This window comes from Anopheles funestus, chromosome 3RL (assembly GCF_943734845.2).
Source record: "Anopheles funestus chromosome 3RL, idAnoFuneDA-416_04, whole genome shotgun sequence".
Lineage (NCBI taxonomy): Eukaryota > Metazoa > Arthropoda > Insecta > Diptera > Culicidae > Anopheles > Anopheles funestus.
The window spans coordinates 40,859,654-40,880,392 of NC_064599.1; the positions used below are offsets into that span (position 1 = coordinate 40,859,654).

The 20,739-nt window shown below is 43.2% G+C and overlaps 9 protein-coding genes across 10 annotated transcripts; 3 read left to right on the plus strand and 6 right to left on the minus strand.

Annotated features, from left to right (window-relative positions):
- Window positions 1-211: 211 nt before the first annotated feature.
- Window positions 212-4,279, minus strand: LOC125768823 (uncharacterized). Its single transcript, XM_049436992.1, has 6 exons — window positions 3,686-4,279; window positions 2,544-3,613; window positions 2,250-2,453; window positions 1,406-2,144; window positions 1,166-1,326; window positions 212-1,063 (listed from the first exon to the last, which is right to left on the minus strand). The coding sequence occupies exons 1-6, from the start codon at window positions 3,737-3,739 to the stop codon at window positions 481-483; spliced, it is 2,811 nt and encodes a 936-aa protein (XP_049292949.1). The 5' UTR covers window positions 3,740-4,279; the 3' UTR covers window positions 212-480.
- Window positions 4,280-4,346: 67 nt separating this feature from the next.
- LOC125768898 (SAGA-associated factor 29) lies at window positions 4,347-6,057 on the plus strand. The gene is made up of 2 exons (XM_049437216.1): window positions 4,347-4,860; window positions 4,926-6,057. The coding sequence occupies exons 1-2, from the start codon at window positions 4,822-4,824 to the stop codon at window positions 5,751-5,753; spliced, it is 867 nt and encodes a 288-aa protein (XP_049293173.1). The 5' UTR covers window positions 4,347-4,821; the 3' UTR covers window positions 5,754-6,057.
- A 58-nt stretch (window positions 6,058-6,115) lies between these two features.
- Window positions 6,116-9,378, minus strand: LOC125768914 (polyadenylate-binding protein 2). Its single transcript, XM_049437235.1, has 5 exons — window positions 9,242-9,378; window positions 8,952-9,040; window positions 7,533-8,074; window positions 7,346-7,456; window positions 6,116-6,752 (listed from the first exon to the last, which is right to left on the minus strand). Exons 2-4 carry the CDS (start codon window positions 9,030-9,032, stop codon window positions 7,414-7,416), a joined length of 666 nt encoding a protein of 221 aa, XP_049293192.1. The 5' UTR covers window positions 9,033-9,040; window positions 9,242-9,378; the 3' UTR covers window positions 6,116-6,752; window positions 7,346-7,413.
- Window positions 9,379-9,586: 208 nt separating this feature from the next.
- Window positions 9,587-10,382, plus strand: LOC125768934 (28S ribosomal protein S17, mitochondrial). The gene is made up of 2 exons (XM_049437276.1): window positions 9,587-9,817; window positions 9,890-10,382. The coding sequence occupies exons 1-2, from the start codon at window positions 9,710-9,712 to the stop codon at window positions 10,247-10,249; spliced, it is 468 nt and encodes a 155-aa protein (XP_049293233.1). The 5' UTR covers window positions 9,587-9,709; the 3' UTR covers window positions 10,250-10,382.
- Window positions 10,383-10,414: 32 nt separating this feature from the next.
- On the minus strand, window positions 10,415-13,396 carry LOC125768831 (RNA polymerase II subunit A C-terminal domain phosphatase). The gene is made up of 4 exons (XM_049437017.1): window positions 13,032-13,396; window positions 12,580-12,865; window positions 11,098-12,517; window positions 10,415-11,025 (listed from the first exon to the last, which is right to left on the minus strand). The coding sequence occupies exons 1-4, from the start codon at window positions 13,250-13,252 to the stop codon at window positions 10,475-10,477; spliced, it is 2,478 nt and encodes an 825-aa protein (XP_049292974.1). The 5' UTR covers window positions 13,253-13,396; the 3' UTR covers window positions 10,415-10,474.
- Window positions 13,397-13,557: 161 nt separating this feature from the next.
- On the minus strand, window positions 13,558-16,073 carry LOC125768871 (uncharacterized). The gene has a single exon (XM_049437125.1). The coding sequence runs from the start codon at window positions 15,701-15,703 to the stop codon at window positions 14,405-14,407; it is 1,299 nt and encodes a 432-aa protein (XP_049293082.1). The 5' UTR covers window positions 15,704-16,073; the 3' UTR covers window positions 13,558-14,404.
- A 221-nt stretch (window positions 16,074-16,294) lies between these two features.
- On the plus strand, window positions 16,295-17,585 carry LOC125768923 (PRA1 family protein 3). 2 transcript variants are annotated; one of them, XM_049437253.1, is made up of 3 exons: window positions 16,295-16,419; window positions 16,568-17,030; window positions 17,095-17,585. In XM_049437253.1, the coding sequence occupies exons 2-3, from the start codon at window positions 16,592-16,594 to the stop codon at window positions 17,229-17,231; spliced, it is 576 nt and encodes a 191-aa protein (XP_049293210.1). In that variant the 5' UTR covers window positions 16,295-16,419; window positions 16,568-16,591; the 3' UTR covers window positions 17,232-17,585. The 2 variants fall into 2 exon arrangements, with proteins under 2 accessions (XP_049293210.1, XP_049293212.1); XM_049437255.1 differs by having other exon boundaries at window positions 16,305-16,455.
- A 169-nt stretch (window positions 17,586-17,754) lies between these two features.
- LOC125768878 (NSFL1 cofactor p47) lies at window positions 17,755-19,682 on the minus strand. Its single transcript, XM_049437138.1, has 3 exons — window positions 19,389-19,682; window positions 19,167-19,306; window positions 17,755-19,102 (listed from the first exon to the last, which is right to left on the minus strand). Exons 1-3 carry the CDS (start codon window positions 19,488-19,490, stop codon window positions 18,169-18,171), a joined length of 1,176 nt encoding a protein of 391 aa, XP_049293095.1. The 5' UTR covers window positions 19,491-19,682; the 3' UTR covers window positions 17,755-18,168.
- Window positions 19,683-19,799: 117 nt separating this feature from the next.
- Window positions 19,800-20,698, minus strand: LOC125768941 (nucleoside diphosphate kinase 6-like). Its single transcript, XM_049437283.1, has 3 exons — window positions 20,381-20,698; window positions 20,156-20,316; window positions 19,800-20,092 (listed from the first exon to the last, which is right to left on the minus strand). Exons 1-3 carry the CDS (start codon window positions 20,578-20,580, stop codon window positions 20,034-20,036), a joined length of 420 nt encoding a protein of 139 aa, XP_049293240.1. The 5' UTR covers window positions 20,581-20,698; the 3' UTR covers window positions 19,800-20,033.
- Window positions 20,699-20,739: the final 41 nt, after the last annotated feature.

Below are 20,739 nucleotides of genomic sequence, written 5' to 3' on the forward strand. Positions count from 1 at the left end.
TGTTTCACACTACTACCAATCACAGACCGGTAGATGAGTTAAATGAAGAGTCTTCTTCGTCTCTTTTCTGCTCCATAATTCTTCTTCGTCTCCATAATTGAAATTACTGCCAATTGAGCTAAAATCCGCGAGTCACTCTTCGAGTGGTTCATTATTTCGAATATCAAGAGAACACCCAGGAAGGACGCGACCGCGAGAACTCGTATGGATCTTTGTTTTTAAAAATTTATTGCTATTAAAACGTTTTTTTTACACTTCGACTTTACATCCCACGGAACCCTGAATAGAATTACTAGTTAAATGACCATAAATTACTTCTTGTAATTGTCTTTCATAGTTGCTAAACCATCACACAAAACTACCACAAATCACTAAATTGTAAGACGTATTTTATAAGCCACTATGACATCCCTAAGGGGTGAGCAAAATGATACATTTTCTAACGCAATATTTTTCTCACACATTGAACCAACTTAAATGCTATTCGAAAGAAATTTGTCGCTTAGCTTTCATGATACTCGAATTGAACGAACCACCGACCAGCAGTTTGTTGGCGTTACTCCCTAGTAGAGTCAAATTCTTTTCCGAACGGAAAGGACTTATGTTTTTCTGGTCTTTACCCGAGAAGAGCAGCTGCTTTTTTATCGAACGTTGGCGCAACTCACTGTCGACGTTTTCGCGCAATGCGGTAGTAGTGGTGCTTAGGCCCGCCATGTTTACGCTACCAGTCGATGAGGCAGGCTTCATCATATGGACCGTGCGTACGATACTGTTCGTCTGCGATAGTTGTGATAAACCAGCAAAGGAGCTACCCTGCGAAAGCATGGAACTCTGACTGAGACAGCTTTGGCTAGCGCTCAACGAACAATCGAATGGGGACGACCCATCGAAGGAGGTTATGCTAGTAGTCCGGTTCAGCTTGCGCAGTTCGTATTCCTCGGGCGCGATGTAACCCTGCAGTTTCGGCATGTTGCGTGCATTCATGATGCGCGTCTTCTCTCGGAAATAAATATCGTCCACACTTTTACCCTGTATCACCTCGTACACATGCTTGTTTGCTAACCTATTCGAACAAAGCGAAAGATAAAAAGTTTCACATTAATAAATACCCACCAAAAACCAATTCTATCTATTCTTGTTTGGGAGTTTAAATCGGAATACTTACTTAAGCAGCTTTTCGCTCGTACTGCTGATGGTTTGATCGTTAAATTCTAAAAACAGTCTTTTCACTACACGCACCAAGTTGGACGCATGTTGCTTAAACAGTTCGTGTTTTGCCGTAATTTGCTTGCTTTGCAGTGCTTGCGAAACGGCCCATAGTAGTTTCTGCAATAACAGTCAAGCAAGATATATTAACCACCGAAGAATATTGCACGAGGCTGACAATAATTTCTAGTTCTCTTACCTTTTTGTGGTTTTCCGTCAGCATAAGCAAAGGCCGCGGCCCATCTGCAGAGGAAATTTCCGAATTCGCACGGATCAAGGATTTTCCTCCAACGCCTGTTGTACAGTCAGACGATCCCGCTGAAGGAAGAGTCATGCTTTGCAACCCCACGCAGAAACTTTTGCTACGAGCAAACTTTAGTGAGCGTGGCGTCAAATCTTCTTCAGTTAAGCCGGAAGATTCCGTGCGACGAATTTTCTCCGCCCGTTCGCCGCACGCATTTCCTTCACCATTGTCGTCGGTAATTGAAGAGCGTCTTCGCTTAGTTGACATCGTGCTGGCATTCGCGCTGGACGCAACACTACACACATTTGAGGTAGATGTGGTTTCACCGTTACTCTCCGTTGTTGTCCCGCGTGGTTGGGAAAATAACGATCGCTTCGATTTTAACATTCGAGCTTCGGAAAATATTGATCGTTCCGTTTGTTTGCTATTGCTACCGAGTGTAGGATGATCATCGTTACGTTCCAGATGCGATGGACCACTATTTTGTGGGCTTAAAAACAAAGCCCGTTTGGATGATTCGCGTGTTGCGGGAACATGTACCTGGTTGGAGGAGGATTTACCGCCGGCACTAGTACGAAGCAAAGACAATTTTTTAGCTGATGAACCCGGCGTACGACGGCGCGGGGATTTCTTGCCACCCGGCGTTCGACGTTTGGGTGTTTTAATTTTATTCTTTCTTCTGTTGTCTGATTTTCTAAAAGAACAGAGCGTATAAACGATAAATGCACAATGATTTGGCATTGGTGAATATTTCTCTCAACACCTTTTTTTGTGATAAAAAAGGAAAATGATAACTTACTTGGGATCTAGTAGCACTTGTCTATTATTGCACACACGGTGCGGATTCAATCTTCTTAGCACACCCGCACTGATAGCAGCCTTTCCGGCACTTACTATACTACCACTCTTGCTGCCGCTAGTATTAAGTAGGCTTTCGGAGGAAAACGTAGCCCTTCGTCTGGCTAGATGGCTTAATCGTCTTCCCGGTGATTGATTTAACATTCTGGAGAGAAAAAAAAACGTAAAGTAAGTCTTGTCCTTTGTTCAAGCAAATTATGATAAAGAAAATTCTACAACGAACTCGCTAACTTACTTTAATCGCTGGTTTCGTTTTTTAGCACTCGATTGCAGAATAGTCATATTGAACGAGGAACTAGTTTCTGCGCTTATGTACCGTTCAATGTACTTTAAGCCTAGCAGCTCAAATGTCTCCGACACCCTTGAACGGTTGTAGTGCAGTCCGTGTGCCCGATGTTTCTTTAGTTCAGGCCATTTTACGCTAGCCAGTTCTTCAATCGTGTGTGTTGGTTTAGTGAGACATTGCTGCTGTTTGCTATTAGCCGCACCGTCAACAGCACTGTCGCTTTTGTGCAGCCCGTTGTTCATTAGCCAAGATTCCACATTGCTGCTATATATGGTAAGCATGGTACCAACATCGATATCTGAGTAGGTAAGGGCCGGCGGTGGAGGTATGCCTGCTAGCGACATTTGCATTCGTTTTAGCAGAATACGGTCAATCCGATCCGTGCTGCTTTCATCCCCACAGTCTACTTCCTTTGCTCCGACCCCACTAGCACGTTGGTATGAACGATGCAAATAATCGAAATTTTCTTTATCCTGTTCATCGCCATTTCTTCTACCAACGCCATTCCCCTCGTTTTCATCATCATCATCAACGTCCGCGAACAAATCGGGCGACTTTTCGTTATTGTAATGATTAAAAGAATTATTCTCCTTCGTCAACAGTTCAAATGATTCGTTGAACTTTTCCTCCCGGGTCAGTAAATCACTCTTGCGAACAGCGTCGGCCACATGCGGAACATTCGTACTGGAGCCATCGATTGCGTTTGTCAATGCACGTGTCGTATGAGTTTGACTTCCATTAGTCAAACTGTTTATTTTACCATTAAACGAAAGGTCAGCATTTTGGTCCGGTTCCCCACACTTCTTTTGCGGTCGTACGTCATCTGCACCAAGCATATTGTCTACTGCATTACAGCTATCGTCGGAAAGTAGCGAACCAGTCAAACGTTTCTTCTGGTCGGATCCTTGTCGATATGTGCCACAATCATTCGATTGCTGGTCATTGCTGCCTTGATTGTCTCGGTTCATACCTTCGCAGGACGGTTCGCCGGTATTACTACTGTCACACCCGCTTATCGGCTAGAACAATATAAATGATGCAAAAAATCAAAATGATATCTGTAAATTGGCAGCGATATGAAAAATACTTACTGTAGCAATATCACCAAAAGAAGTATTACCACTCAGTCTCTGCTTTGTGATCATTCTTGATACCACTTACGCATACAAAAAAAAACTAACCCGACAAGTACAAAAATCATTCATTCACAAAACTCCCATCAAGTGTCTCTCATTCAAGCCTCATTGTATCTGGTCTATAACCGTTAACTACCTTGCTTCCTAAACTCCATTTACCCTGCACTAATTGCTCCGTTAACGACACGATCGCGAAAATTTCACATTAAGCAACTGCATTGCGTGCGCGCAATACCGAAAATGTCGCCAAACCGATGCCACTATAGCGCGCGGGTTCAGTTTCACTCATGTGTATGTGTGTGTGTGTGCGTAAAGTTCTACGTCACCCCCCATAAGGAAATATATCACGCGCTTCACAAGATCTGTACCAATCGGAAATGCTCATTTTACCACACTACATGCAATTATTTGGCCCAACTAGATTGCAAACATAGGTGCGAAGGCGCACAGCCTAAAACAATTTGATCTTTAATTACCCGCACGAAGAAACTGAGCTCGAGAAAAGTGCGTCTCGATTGAAGCCGTCTGCGACTACAAATGTAAATACGCTGTCACCACAAGAACGATTATCAAGCACGGCTGACACACAACGTCATGGACAGCAAGAAATCTCAATGCAATCGCAATGCTCTAGCAATGTGATGATTTTTACAAAAAAAAAAATGTTATCTATTGTAATTAAGAGTTAATCCTTCATTGGCTCAAGTTGTAATGCAACCCCTTTTCGCATTATCGTTTTGCAGTAATACATCGAGAGTGTTATATGGTGTGTGTCTACGTACCTTTAGCTGATGCTGTCATATTTTCGAACAGTTCCATTGCAATTGGTATACCAAAAGTGAATTAATGCAGTAAACAAATAGCGAGAGCAAAGATTATTTCGTGTTTCAATTAATGTTTCGCTATAAAATTTAATCACCGTTTGTTTCTTCAACGTTGCACCTTTTAACTGAATGTATTTCGGTAGGTATTGAAAGCAGCTGCCTATTCGACTTAAAGCCCAATCAGAGCTAATCTAGGAGTGTTCGATAAAAGCGTAAACAGGCCCGTTCACAAATCAGAACGTATTTGTAAAATAAACCGGCTCAACCATGCCATTAACAGCAGAACAGGCAATGTTACAAGTGCAGGTATGATTAGCTTCTTGTAGAATCGCTTTCATCGCTTTCATTGAACCTTGTTGAAACATTTGCAGGAACGGCTGAAGTCCCTGAAATCCCTCGTCTGCGAAATAGAAACGGAACGAAAGCGCAATGAAACGAACATCAACAACGTGATACGTTTGACCAAAATGGCAAGCGAAGACAAGTCGCCTGCTCTTAACCATAAACTAAAGACGTTATACAAAGTTGGCTTGCAGGATGCAGTACAGGAGGAAACATTGATCCGGCAAGCTTTATCAAAGATTCAGGACATAAGAAACATACGCAACGAGCGTAGAATACAGGCACGTAATGCGGGCAACAAAGAGACTATCCGAAGAGGTGCGTTGATGAAAATGCTGCAAATCTCTGCTCAAACTTTGCCGCTCTTTGTCAGCAAACCAGGTGAAAAAATACCCCATCTTTGCGGGTCGATTGCCGCGGATAGTAGCTACATTGCCAAGCCGGGGGACATGGTGGCTGCGCTTGTAAAGAGCGAGGAAGGCGAAGAGAACTGGATTCTGGCCGAAGTGGTACAGTATGTATCATCCACCAGTAAATACGAAGTGGATGATATTGATGAGGAGCAAAAAGATCGTCATGTGTTAAGCCGTCGTCGTATCGTTCCGCTGCCATTGATGCGTGCTAATCCCGAAACAGACGGACAGGCTTTGTTTCCAAAGGGTACCACCGTGATGGCACTCTACCCGCAAACTACATGCTTTTATAAGGCTATTATTAACCAGCTGCCACAGACGGCAAATGATGAATACGAAGTGCTGTTTGAAGATCCAACGTACCCAGACGGATACTCGCCACCGTTGTTCGTTGCGCAGCGATACGTGATCGCTATTAAGCAGAACAAAAAGACCACCTCTTGACAGCCGCAACAGCACGTGCATTTGCAGTCCATCCATGCTCAAGGTGCTAACGGCTTAAACACTGCTTCCTCTTCAAATGCCCCTTTCGGAAACCTCGCTAATGTAGCGAATTGCAGTACCGGGGCAGCCAATGCGGCAATTACATCTAACACATCGGGCGCCGTAGCGAGACAAGAATCTGTTGCAGAAAATATGTATGACGACGAACCATTTTAGGTTTATTATATGAGTTATAACTATAAGGTCCTTAATTTATGGCACAACATCCAATAAAAATACACGATAAAAGTATATAACCAACAGACATCCCTTAACGAGCGACTACACTTCTTTCGGCAGTACTACAAATACCAACTACATCATATTTATTCATTCTCTTTATTTTTCCTTTTAGTTCATCTTATTCAGTTCATTATTTCTGGGCGCCTCTGTTGTTTCATCTTGCATATATTGCTCTTCTTTGTATCTTTTCGGCTGTATTCCAGGGTTGTGTATATCATTTTTACGTTTTGTTTTAGGATTTTTTTTCTTCCTTTTCTTCATTGCGCCTTTTCTTTTCGTAAGCATCTTTTTATTGGGACAATTGTCCTTTTTTAATTATCGTTTTTTCCCGATGATGGTGTCTCTGTAGCATATATTTTTAATTCATCTTTTGAAAAGGACTTGTTTTTTCCTCCAATCATTTTTGTTGTTTTTTCTTTTTTTATGCGGAGTTCCTCTTTTTGTCCTTGTAATTTTAGCCATGGTGTTTGTGTACAAGTGTTTTTTTGTAATTCTGCTCATCTTTTTTAGCTTAAACTTTTTTTTCCACACCATACGTAGTCTGCTCCAATGAGTTTCAAAAAACATTATTTCTGCGATCGTGGGTGTATTGAATATGTTTGCATCTTTTGCGCATGTGACAAGGGGCGGCCGTTAAGGCTGCAATGCAAGCGCTGTTTTCGAGTTATGATGAAGACAAATAATGTTTTTTGAAAAATATCATATATATTTTATTATCTGTAAAAGTTAGATAAAAAGGGCAATGTTTATCTAAAAAACAAGAAAGCAACACTACTCAATAGAAAAATCAGGGGAGGAAGATGGTTTTCAAAAACCCTATGTTTGAGGAGTATTCAAATGCATACTGGCCACATTGATGGGGTACTACGGATGTGCGAAAGTAAACTTTACCAATAATCACATCCAACTAACTAATACAACCAAACTTGCTTTAGGACTAGTAGTTAAGTGAACAAACAACTACGGAACGAAAGAATAAGATAAATAATTCATAAATAAGTGTGTTAAAATATAATATGAAGCTCATCTACGATTTAAAAAAATCAAAATTTACATGCACGCAAGCAAACGTTGCGTAAGATATATAAATCGAAAATTAGATGATCATGAAATTTTTGTCGACGTTGAATTTATTCTATTCACATTGATTTTAATGAATACTAATGCAAGTTAAGTAAGGCAAGTTAAGTAAAAGTTTTAGTACTTTATCGTCTTAAAAAAATATGCAAATTGAACATTATCGGAAAAAATAGGGTCGAATAGGTGCATAAGAGAGGCAGGTGTGGAAATATTGTAACAGTTCTACTTACCCCTAGGTTTAGCTAATGGTCCTAATAGCTAGTGCGGTAATACTTCTAAATTCAGAAAATATCACCAATTAATAAGGTGCGTAGTAATTGGCACGGCCTCGGTACCCTCGGCTAAAATCGCAAAGTAAATGAGAAGTGGCACATATTAGCTTAATGAGCATTGATTGTTTTGTATCTTGCTACTTACATAGGCCTTCTGGTGCCACGGTGGGCTCCGTAGCAACAAGCTCTCGAAGCTCTGGCCGCACGACCTCGGACTCCTCGGGGAAACCGATTAGTTTGGCACATTCCCGGACGATTGGTTCGTTTTGGGTTCACCTTGATTTGTCTACCTCGGAACAGTGTTTCGTTCATAGCGAGCGCAGTCTCTACGAATTCTTTCGACCCGAACTCAATGTATGCAAATCCTTTCGGATGACCGTCGGCTTTGTTGCAAAGGATGGTCACTCGGTTAATCGCTCCGCACCCATGGAAATGGGCTTCCAACTCCTCAGCAGTTGCACCGTAGTCAACGTTTCCCACATAAATAGATCGGTTGTCTACTTCGGCCTTTTCTTCGGCTGTCAGCATCGGCGTAGATCCAGTGGGTGAACCCAAGGTCATCTGTTTCGTGACTTCTGATTGTAACTGCTTTAACTTTTCCGCTTCTTCCTCCATCTCCTTCACTCGTGCCTTGATCGCTTCCAGTTCCGGATCAATTTGCATTTCCGAACCCTTTAGATAGTCATCCTAAGAGGAAAATAGAAATACATTTTAAGCTTACTTAGCTTTGCACACATTGCAACTTTGGTTTAATTCATATAAAAAATCGACTTAGAATGCACCAGCGAACCTGGCCATAAACAACATTTTCATGTTTGACTTCTATGTGACACTAACAATTTTTTTACAGGTCTTACATCTTAAGATGGAAGATTTTGCAACAAGTGCATATTTCAGGATTCTTCCCCCGTTTTTCTTCTTGGCTTAACAATCTCTCAAGGTCATGCCGGCCATTTTTGGCTTACTATATTTATTTTTACCATGTAGCCGGATAGTCAGGCCTTGCTGCTACCGGGGGACGGATGGGATTTGATCGTCCGATTAGTCCGATCTTTTGGAACCGGCGCCGTTTATTACATACAACACCGGGCCGCATTGACTATAGAAAATTTAACCAAAGTAAGACAGCGACCAAAAGCAAACAGCGGCAGTTGTTCCTTTATCGTGCTTTTTAGCTTTGTTGTCAGCTCAGCGCATTATCAAATTCTTGTAATTTCTTATCTATCTGGTAACATAGATGGAAATTCTGTTGATTATTTTTATCAAATAAAGATAAGTCATAATCGACACCTACACATTTGTTCACTACTCTATCTACAAAAGCGATTAAGGATATAAACTACGACTGTGGCTTCAAGCACCAGAAGCGTATTTACACTTCTGGGGGCCCTAAACGGACGTGAGAGACACTAAACGGGAAAGCCAACGACCTCCCGTGCGAAATGCTTGGATTGAGAAAATAGTTTTGATTTTATACACTTGCGAGCACGGGGCCCCCGCGGCCGCCTAGTCCGCTTAACGTTAAACATGATATGGCTGTATATAGGAACATGGTAACACTTACCTCTATCAGGAGCTCGGCTTCATCATCGTTGCTGCCCAGTGTCGCCAGATTCGAGTCGTTCAACAAGCTATCATCAGCCATTGCGAAGTCTGCAAAAAAATACATTTACGGTTTAACATGAATTTAATCAGGTTTGAACAAGTTGCTGCTGGCTCAAGAAAAAAATGCCGCACATGAAGTGGTAACGCCGCCTTTTTCTTCAAAATGGCGGCCCTCTCGTTCGCAGGACAGCATTCGATGATTACACCGAAATAATCGGCTTTACAACGTTATAGCATCGCTGTACTTACATTAAAGCTATTCGGCTATTCTTTTAGAATAAGTGGGAATGTACGGGAAGGTAATATAATTGAACGAATTGGCTTTTTTTCAGCACACACCACCAACTTCGATCAAGTTCCGATTTCGAGTGACGTGACGAAATGAGAACTTTGTCAATTTTGACAGTCCAAAGGTGTCGAACCAGGAAGATTGCTTTTCAATTTTAAAATGTAATTTAGCATCATTTTTATGATCTAATTTAATCGATCTTACTTTTGAACTAAAATGTATTACAGCGTATTACCTATTTTTGCAGGAAGTATAATGCTGCTAAGCATGAACGAAATACAGATAACCATGCACCTTGGTAGCACGTTGCTTCGTCGCGATTTTGACAATCCGGTGCGCTACCTCGGAAAAAAGTGTACGAAAACAATAAATAAACCCGGTTCAACAGATACCTTCTTTTCACACGATTCTCAACTCATTTTAAAATCATGGCAAGTCGTGCGGCTATGCTTTTGGGGCAGGTTGTGCCGTGTGTTAAGTTAAACGCATCCAAGATACGCGTGCGGCGAATGGAACTGGATACTAATCTGAATATGGTACATATCGTGAAATGGATTGCATAAGGAAGATCGGATGGATGCTATTACCTGTTTACTTATCTTTTGCAGTACTTCAAAAAGGACGAATTTTACTTTGCTCACGATCCGGACAAGCGTTGCAAAACTGGCGACATCGTATTGATAAAGGAATTGCCCGATAAGCTTACCCGGCTCATTTCACATTCGATCGAGGAAATCGTTTACCCACTGGGAGATATTACCGACCCCATCACAGGCAAGAAAGTAGTCGTGGGCAAGTATCGCGAGGATATTGAAGAAGCAAATCGGCTATTTGGCAAATCAAAGGATGCATTTGACTATTCCAACGCACCTCCACGTGGTCGGTTGGAGGGTACACGTGATTTCACGCATGGCGAAACGTACATCAAGTACCATGAGGATGGCAAGGATCAACCATTTGCCGTGTAATGTGGTATGTAAGAATTCGCTATCCTATATTAATATGTCGTCTATGTTACAAATAAAGTAATAGTAGTGTAATAATCAGATGTACCAGATACAATCGAATAAACACCAGAGCATGACGGTACGAACCGAACAATCAATTGATAAAAACATATGACCACAGCAATGTAGAGACTTTACCGAATTCATCTGTATTCATTTTACTTCAATTAGTGCTCCTGAATTAAGTTAATCATCCAACCCTAGAAATTCTCTTTCCAGTGCCGCTCCCATCATATTCCAATCTCCATCGTCGACATCATCTATCGGTTCGTTGCTTCCTTCGCTGTTTGACCCCATATCCAGGTCGGATGGTAAATCTTCACCACGCCGAAACTTTGCACTCGGACTCTCGTCTTCATCATTAGACGATGATGCATTAGTTTGGCTGTTTTCGTCATTCTGTTCGGGATTGTCGTACTTCAGGATGCGTCTCTTCTCCTCCTCCTTCTGCCCGTCTTCTTCTTCTTCAGTGCGCTTCCGGAAAATGTTGTGCCGCCCACGGTTAGTTTCAATCTCTTCGACGCGTTTCCTCTTACGCAGTGACTTTTCCATGGGCGGGTTTTCAATGTCTACCGGTTCGTCATCGCTACTGCTATCGTCCGATTCGAAGAAGTCGTCGAAATCATTGTTCATTGCGTCCAGATCGTCATTTGAAAAGCTTAACAATGGATTCACCGTGTCCATAAACTTCGGCTCTTCTCGTGACTTTGTCATTGCTCCATAATTAACAGCGTGCTCTATGAAATGAAAACCAGACTTTAGTGTTGGAACTATTTCAATCTAACCAGTAGCCTGGCCTTGGTTCTTACCTGGACTGTGACAGTGTGGAGGTGGCTGCCGCATTTTGGCTGGATTTGATGCTTTCAGCGGATACAACAGCTCTTCCACATGTTCCCATCGCTCCGCACACGACCACAGCCACTCGGGGGTGACGATTTTTATTTGTGCGTTCTTGCGAGCATTGTTTACTTTCGAGGTACCGATTGTAACTGCAACCAGATGCGTGGTGGTTGGTTCCAGATTCTGCGTTACGTCAGCACCCAAACTTCGTGCTATCAGGTACGCCTTACTTTGCTCTAGCTTTACATTGTTCGGTATGAGACCGGAGAAACAAAGCCGCATACCCACAAGCACGCGAGCTTTTACTCTCGGTATCAGCTGCTTTAGATCGGAAATGGTTTGTGTTTTGTCGTACTCTTCGTAGAACATTTTATGGATCTTCAGCAAAATGTGCTCGAGATAGAGCAAATAATCGTCCGGATCTTCCACTTCGATTAAATCTTTCTCTTGCTTGGAATTTGTGGCAGATTTCTCCTCTTCTTTGGCAAAACTTTCCGCTAAGCTCTCGTTGTCGCCTGGCGGTTCCTCTTGCTTATCGGTTTCGGTTGCAGTATCTTTTACTTCATCCTTTGCCTGAAGTTCTTTTTGTTTCTCCAACTGTGCAGGTCGCACTTCAGCTTCTTTCTCGACTTCCTTTTCTAAAAGCAGCTCTTCCTTTGCTTCATTTACAATAAGTTTGTTTTCTGTTATGTCCTCCTCCTTCAGCTCCTTGCTAATAGTAACAGAAGTTTCCACTTTCTCAGCCTCTGGACGCATTTCATCTTCTTTGCTCTTTTCATCTTGGCTTGCCGTCTCCACCGTGGTCGGCTCGTCTTCTACCTTATCGTCCAGCGCATGCTCGGGCATGCTTTTCTCACACGGTTGCTTTCCACCTTCTTGCGTTTGTATTTTCGGCGTTGGTGGACGATCTTCAGTAGCGGCATCTTTAGCTTTTTTCTCTTTTAACGACTGGTTCATGAGCTCCTTGAAGTCTACACCCTTGCCATCGAGCTCGTTCTTCGACATGCCGGGCGGAGCATTGATGTCACCGGTGTGTTGAAAGAAATGGTACGGTTTAACCTGTATCAAGTTGGATGCCATGTTCCATACATCTTCTCGATCATCAATGATGCACACCATCGAGTCGCCGCATGGAAACAGCGCTTTCAAGTTATCCGTTTTGCTGGTCGCATTAAAACATTCGTCTCGGGAGAGAATGCGATGGGAGAAAAAGTTTCCATCCTTATCGAGAAATTGTGCGATCATGTGAGCGTAATTGCGCGCTCCAAAGGTACATATGTGCAGCTCGTAGTACGGGTGCATTTTTGCCAGAAACTCTAGCGCACCTGGACGAAGTCTCGTGTGGTACCAGGGCGAATTTGGGCCGTACAGTTGAAAATGGTACACATCCTAAAATAGAGCGGAAGCTTTTTTCACTACTAAACCACAAACAAGGAATACGGCCATCTTACCTTCAAGTTGTTTGGCACATTATCGTTCGTGGTGTGAATGAGCGTTTGGTCAAGATCCACCAGCAACACTAACTTTCGATCACTCAGCAACCTTTCCGTGTCGGCTTGTCCAAGCTTTTTGGCGAGCGTTTCCGTCACTTTCAACTCCGGCACCGAATGGATCATCGGAACGGAAGCCTTCGAGCAGCTGCTCGGTTCATCCTGACGCAGATCCGCACCACAATCAGCGCACATGTCCTTTATAACCGTCATATGGCTACATTGTCCGAGTTCGAGTACCGGCTTTCTGCAAAAAAAAAATCGACCATGCAATCAAAAATCAACAATAACATTCGATCAAACATCACTCGGCAAGCCAAATCGACCACCAGCTACCACACCACAAACACACAGCGTGTAGCAACGGTTCATCGATTTCATCGATCCGCATAATCGACGGATGGTACGCTTACCCTTTCGCCACGGTTGCGCCTTCTCGTGCTAGGCGCTTCTTTACAACGCCACTCTGTGTGGCCTTTAACCGCTTTACTTCCTTATCGCTTCCATCTAGCTGCTCGTAGAACAATATAATGCTGCCACTGGTCACCGGAAATCCCTCGCGCACTTTCCATTTGCTAATTTTTATCGCACAATCGTCCGGAGCGCAAATGATGTTTTGATTTGGATCGGCCATTTTTTGTCACTTTTCGCCCCTGCCAGAATGCTCGACGAAATGCTAGCTGACATATTGTGTTATGGCCGGGTTGCCAGCCAACTTGTCAGCTTGCTTCATTTTCCCATAACCCTTGAATGAGCTGTAAATTGTCGTTACGGTTAGCAAAATCGAACAAACAAACATGAGCAAAACACATACCCACAGAGTTTGATGAAACATGATTTAATTTAATGCATTTTAATGTTATCTAGTTAATCATACTTAAGCGTATGAACTATTAACGATCAATCATCATTGTGGATAAAACATGATTTTCGATGCTGTTATGATTCTCATAGATTTTCGCGGAACTTTTATTTGAAAAAATGTAATAACTTTATATCGTTCTAATTTTGTTCAATCTTCTAGTGAGATAAGATCAAACACGTTTGGTTTTGTTTACTTTAAAGAGAAGGAGAAGTTGATTTTTGATTGAATAATTATTGTTCTTCTTTAGTGTCGATAAAAACTGTACCATTTCTGAACACGCATTTTCGCGTGACGGATGTTGCTAATAGTGTTGTGTTTCTACAAATTACTTACAAGCTATCATTTGCCTACCGAGATCTATCATTCACTTTATAGGCTGCTTCCAGCTTTGATATCCCCTCACTTCTGATGAATGGCGAAGGAAATGATCTCTAGCAGCACTAGCTAGGACCATATATAATCGAGTCGAAATTGAGATACTCTTCTGTAGATATCACGTAATGAATGTACGAACAAATACAGATCAATGATTCGTCCGGTATTTAGCGGCCTTGGTTGTTATTATTATTCCTTGTTAGGTAGGGATAATGTTATAGGTTACGCAAAGGAACTTTCTAACAAAACTCTGGTATAAAAATGAAAAAAAAATGGAAAGAAACCATCGGATAATGTATAACCCGCCAGCTAATAATTTTTCGGGGGGTTTCGTGTATGTTTCTGTACTCGCACTAATTCGTACCGTTTTGAGCGAATTGTCTTAACAAGTAGCTGTACGTACGCTTCCCTTTTTTGGTGTACTGTGGCCTGTAGAGTAAGGTACAAATATATCACCACGGCCTTTTTATCCTCATCGATACTTCCTTTACTTCTCGTCATTACCACAGTTACACCAAATCAACCCATTCCCGGAGATGAGCTAGCTTATCGAAAGATAAGTTTGTTGAGCTCACGGCCCACATCCGTCAAGTACTGTAGAAAGTCGGGCTGCAGGCTGCTGGTCCAGTCGTGTAGATTCGTTTTGCTACTACATTTCCCCCCGTACCGGTGGACAAAGATCATGGATCGATCGACATCAAGCGTTTTTACAAAATCCGGCGTTCCGGCTGTGCGATTGTAGTCCTGTGGTTTGTACACATAGAACGGACGCTCGTTCGGTGCGTTAAGATGGGCGTCCACGTCGTACAGCAAGTTGTCGGAAAATATTTTCTTTCGCTTATCGATACACACCGACCGGCTGGCGATGGCAAACCGGGACACGTCGCTGGACACTTTCCAAGCGTACTTGAGGAATTTGTTGTTCACCCGTAGCCGGGAACTCGGGTACATATACTCGTTGATGGCACCGACGAAGGTAAGCTTGGCCGCGTTGTAGTTGCGCATCAGACAATCCATTTCGATGAGCAACCGGTTTTGCTGCTTGTCGGCCAAATCGAAGGGGAAATTGTACGGCAACAGATTGATTTTAATGCCGTGGCTGTAGAGCAGTGATGTGGTTACTCCGTTTAACGCATTACTGTTGTACACGATAAAATCTTCCACGCCTACAATTTGGTGGTGTAGGAAGTACTGTAGCACAGAGGCAGGCATTCGGAACTCTTCCTCCAGTTCCAAATAATCGCTCATATCGACACACGCCGTCATGGTCATCCTTTGCTGAACGGATCGGCTCTCCAGCACCCGAAGCGGTACATAGCGTTTGCTGGATTGGGTTGTGTCAGTAAATATGATCTCCGTTGGTTGTCCGAAATCTCTGGCTACCTTGCAGAGCAGCTTGTACACAACAAAAACTTCACCATTGGGTGCTTTGACCGAACCGGTCGGATGTACCAAACGTACGAAATGGAGCTTCCCGGTAGCGACATCACCCGTGCCGTGCTGTATTTGACATTTGAAATTGACTGCGGCATGCTCTAGCCCGACCGCTATACTGATGACCGTTCCACCCGCTGCAAGTTCGTTTTTCTGCCAGAACGAGGAATACACGTAGAAACCATCGCCAAGCCGCTGCCAGGCCGGTAGCGGACTGTCGAAATCGTACGGTGAACTATGCAACCGGCTACTGTTATCGATGCGTATTAAGCTTGCCGCATCGTTGCGGCCGAAAATGTTGACCACTTCCAGCACATATTTTAGTCGGTTATTTTCGCTTTTGTACACCAACAAAATCACGACGCACGTTACAGACAGCAGCACCAGGGCCAGCTGCTGGTACTTACGCATTGCGGTAAAGCGCGAAAGGTGATGGTGCGTAGCAGCAGAACACCGTCTGCCACGAGGTTTTCGATTTTGGCACGTCGTTGCTACGGCGCTTCCTCACGATGGTTGCTACGCTTGCTGAATAGCGAAAGCCACACACGTTGCCGGGCAATGTTCACCGATCGGATCAACACAATGGAGCCTTCGTTATTTTAACACCACAAAACACCCATCGGTGCTGGGCAGGGTTGAGAAGTGGTGCGACAAATTGAACGGTGCACCACGCGCGGCCAATGCACGGTACGTTTATGCTGGAAAATTGTTATTTTTGTTTTGATTTTTCTCTTCTGTGGAATCTGCGTCTATTTCGGGGTTTGACAACTAACGGTAATACAGTGGTACAAACCAACAGCATATGAATCAACGCAATAACGGAGTTTAATTTATTCCTCTGCAATGAGTGAACTTGCTGAAAAAATGCGCCAAAAATGTTAATGTGTTTAATCATTAAAAAATGCTTATCTATGGTTCCTATGCTCAATGGAGTGCACACCAATCGTGGCACTGAAAATGTGCACCCGTACACAATCCATGCTGATGCAGTGTAGCGTGCGGTGCAAAACAAGAATGATATCATTCTGTCAAATTATTCTAAACGACCAACTCACGCAAACATTGTGCAAGTGGGCTTTTCTCGGTGCGTACAATAATAAACGAAAGAAGAACACCGTTTTTGATTGGTAAGTGAATCGTCATACGTTTTCTGCCAGAGTTAGGTGTGATATTTTTAGCTTCCACTTTGCGGCTGCATTTTTCGTCTTTGGATTTTGTGACCCGTTTTTAATTGTTCTTCTTTACCGTGCGCTTGTTACCGTTTGTTGAAAAAAGCGAGAACGCGTACCATACCCCAAGATGACCACCACCGCGCAAGGATCGGGCTCGCTGGACAATCTGCATCTGGCACCGCTTCGTTCGCTAAGCGATTTCCTGCTGGAATCGGCCCGCTTTCAGCTTCCCAACTTCCAGGATTGGGAAAAGTGGGGTAAACGGGTGGTGAACAATTTGCTCTACTACCAAACCAACTATTTCCTGATGAGTGCCGCCGTATTTCTGCTCGTTGGTGTGATCCATCCTATGAAGGTTCTCCTTGGATTAACGGTCATTGTGGCTCTGGTGTACGTGTTTGTCCGATTCTTCGCCCAGGATGCACGGCGGTCGGTTGGAGCCGACCCTAACCAGCAGCCGAACAAATGGGCCGTACTAGGTGGAACCATTGCTGGCAGCTACTTGGTACTGTACCTGTTTGATTCCGTGCTGATTGTAGCATTCGCCATACTGCTTCCATTCTCACGTAAGTAACATCATTCGCCGTCCAGTGCATATCGGTTAATAATGTATTTTACGTTTCATTTTAGTAACTTTCGTGCATGCATCGTTGCGGCTGAGAAATATTAAGAACAAAATCACCAATGCAGTGGAAATCGTTGGCGTGAAACAGTCACCGATGGGACAATTTCTCGAAGCAATGGGTTTGATGCCAACGGCATTTTAAGAATACCAATCTGGCAACTAGGCACAGCTGGTGTAGTGTGCTCTACGCGAAAAGAAGATAATTCTGCAGCTTATCACTATGAGTTGCGAGGGTTTATTGGAGTGTGATTTTGATTTTTCACCTTTAAGATTAATGTTTGCAAAAGTCCAATCAAGAAAACACTGATTGATCGAAAAGGAAAGGGCAATCGTTGCTATGCGTTACGGGCAGTACAAAAAACGAAAAGATACCATTGATACGTCCCTTTGTAAAGCTGCTAGTCAAAAATCCAGAAAGTGTATCGATCGATAATGTTTCTCTTTTGCTCTTAAATAAAGTAAGATAAACTAACACACCAACAATCAGCAATTAAAAGGTCACCCTTCGTTGCGCTGGATTGAGTCAGAAGGTCTGGAACACAGATTGAAAGATGACATAAACACGCGTCTTGAACAAACACGTACACGTTCTCGAATTACATTGAGTTAAGCGGAAAATATCCAGTGTTGCGTCACTTTATAATAAACAAATACACACAAAAGCGTTTGTAAAGGAACTATCTTCCCGTTCACACCGTTTATAGTCGTATATTTCCACAAGCTGCAACGATACAAATTTCCATCAGATTTATCACAATTGTTTCTCAAACATCAGGGAATCGGTCTGCTGTGCATTCGTCATCATGCATCTTTTTATGTGGGAAACAATGAAGATCAGCAACGTCGTCGCCAATGGCAACACGATTAATCTATCACGTTCACGATGTTTGGTCGTGTAGGGAAAATGGGAATTCATTGTTGGATCAAATTAATAAATCTAAGCTTTTCTGTTCCACCTGAATGGACCTGATACTAATATTAGTGTTGAGGGGGCAGACGGTTACGCACCCCAGTGCGACTGCTGCGGAAAATTCTCCATGAAGCTTATTATCTGCTGTTCCAAACATTCTTCTCCCAAACTAGTTCAATCGCTGCATTATTGCCGCATTCAGCAATCCGGCTTCCTTCAGCGATTGCGCACCATCGCTCAGCTCCTTGCTAGGAAACGTTGTCATGAGGGCAAAATTCTGGGCCCCATACTGTGGCCGCGCGTTCACAATATAACGGCGCACGTGTTCGACTGTGTGGGTTTGGTTGAACCGGGCAGACAGTCGGCTTCCATCGGCCAAGCGAATCTGAAGCATCGTCGTAGGTTGGCTGCTGTCCAGGGCAAGTTCGTCTGATGCACGCTTTTCGTTATCTTCGTTGCTACCGCTTGCACTGCTGGAGCTAGTGGTGTTAGCGTTGCTGCTGCTACTGCTGGCCGTTCCCATAGGTGGGACTGGACTACCGAGTGTTTGACCGGATCCACCAAACGCTTTAAATGGTTTGCTACGCTTCACGTAATCCTCGTGACGGTTATCCTTTAGGTCAACGCGGAACATCGTTTGTCCCTTCGAACGGAGTTCCTCTGGGATTTCTCCCCTGGTGATGGATTCGAAAAATTCCCGGTTTGCCGGATCTTCGTACAAGCGCAGCTCACCGTCGTTGATCACAAATCCTTGGCGCCAAAGGGTAAGCGTCACTATCTCCAAATTTTGCGCACTGGCTGCTGTTCGTGATCCACGTGGCGCAACTTCCTGATGATCGTCTTCCGTTTGCCCGAGACGGTATCCGGTACCGGCATAAAGCGACCAGCTGGAACCACCACTTTCATCCGACGGATCAAACGTCTCCAGGTTACCCTGCTGGGCGGAACGGAAAATCTCCGAGACGTAATCTTTGATAGGATTCTTTCTCGGCGGACCTAGCACCTGCTGGCCGGAACGTTCCGATCCTCCTGCATAGAATGCTTGGCCCTGCTCTTCTTCATCTTCCGAAGAAGACGAATGAAGTGTATGCAGGGTTGCAATGCTACAACGAAAGATGAATAAACATTGTTCAGTACCTTTCATAGAGTGAAAATGGTATGGCTTACTTTGACTGTGGCTTAGGAGCTTTCTTTCCCTTTGTTTTTTCTGCACGAGCAAACTGAATCGATGGTTCCGCGGGCGGATTTTCTTCGTCCGAAATGTCAGCATCATCGTTTTCGCCTTCGTAAAAGTTGCTCAGCGCAACCTAAACCAATTGAAAGACCAACGTAAAATAGATTATTAAACAGTTTGCTCGACAGCACAATATGCACCGTGCGTTACATTACCTGCAATTCACCGTTGGCCGCATCGACGAAAAATTTTGCTCTTTCCTCTGACGCACCGGTAATCTGTGCGAATTGTTTCACCTGTTCATTATTACTGGACATCTTGCAAGATTCAGCTCTTGGGTTCAAAGTGCTAATTGATTATGGTTTTGCTTCCAGTATCTGTTTGATATCAAAGATAAAAGAAAAGCCGTTTGCGATACGGTGCGAAGTTATTTCGCGGAATATATTTTGCAAAGCGTACGCAACAAACTCGGATGGATTTATGTTTGTCATTCTGCGGTGACGTTGCTGTTGTGTATATAACTCATAGTAGAATGGCTTAAAGTCACACGAGTGATGCTTGCTGAGATCATCCGGCACAGATGTGAAATTTATACAAAAGAAAATGCAGGTGGTAGATATTTCAGGTACATTAAATTCAGACACAGTCAATGTGTGTATGTATTTCTGTTAGCAAATGAGTCGTTCTAATATCTATTTCCACTATATCATCTAAAATCTTTGGCTAGCTCTTTCTATTTTCCTTGTTATGGAAATGCTGTAGTTTATTGCCTGTTTTGTTTGTACACAACTATTGGGTAACATCCGAGGTTGGATGTTGGTTGGTTTATTTCCATTGCCGACTTCCAAGCCGAAGAATTTCTAGTCGCTGCGGTCACCGAAGAAGAAGCTTTTCTCTGCGATTACTGATTGTTCGGAATCTGAAACATGATAAATGTAGTAAGTACAAATGTGTTCGTAATAGACAACTTATGTTGAAATACCCGAGCCATGAGTAGCGTTTCTTGTATCCGACAGACCGAAGCGGCTGCGGATACATTCTGGTTGTAAATATACCGACTTTAGAACCTTCGTAGGACCCATCAAATTGCGCCACTGCTGAATTGCATCATTTCCGGAAAGTAACACGACTTCCGAGGGCCCACTGAAAGCATACGTACGCGAAGGTAAGTTTTTGGTTCAATGAAATTGTTGTTATTGCTACAAACCTGGTCATTAGTGATACAAGCCGGCGAAAGAAGAATTTGTTCTTATGTTCTTCATAAAACTTTTCAGCTTCTGGCCGAGAAAGACTAATCCGTTTCCTTGCAATTATCTTCAATCCGCTAGCGGTCAGCATCTGCTGTATTGTTTCATAAGCGATAGGATTTTTGAGGCAGTGTGGTTTAAAAATTGCTAAAGTAATCATGCTTCGATGATTATCCGTAACCGAACTTGTTTCACCCGTGTCGTGTTTACAAATCGATGACTGCCACAGTTCATGTGCCGAATGTGACAACTGGTTGAAATATTTCGTAAACGTCAAAGTACAGCCTGAAACAATTCAAGTTTTGTGATATTTTAAAAG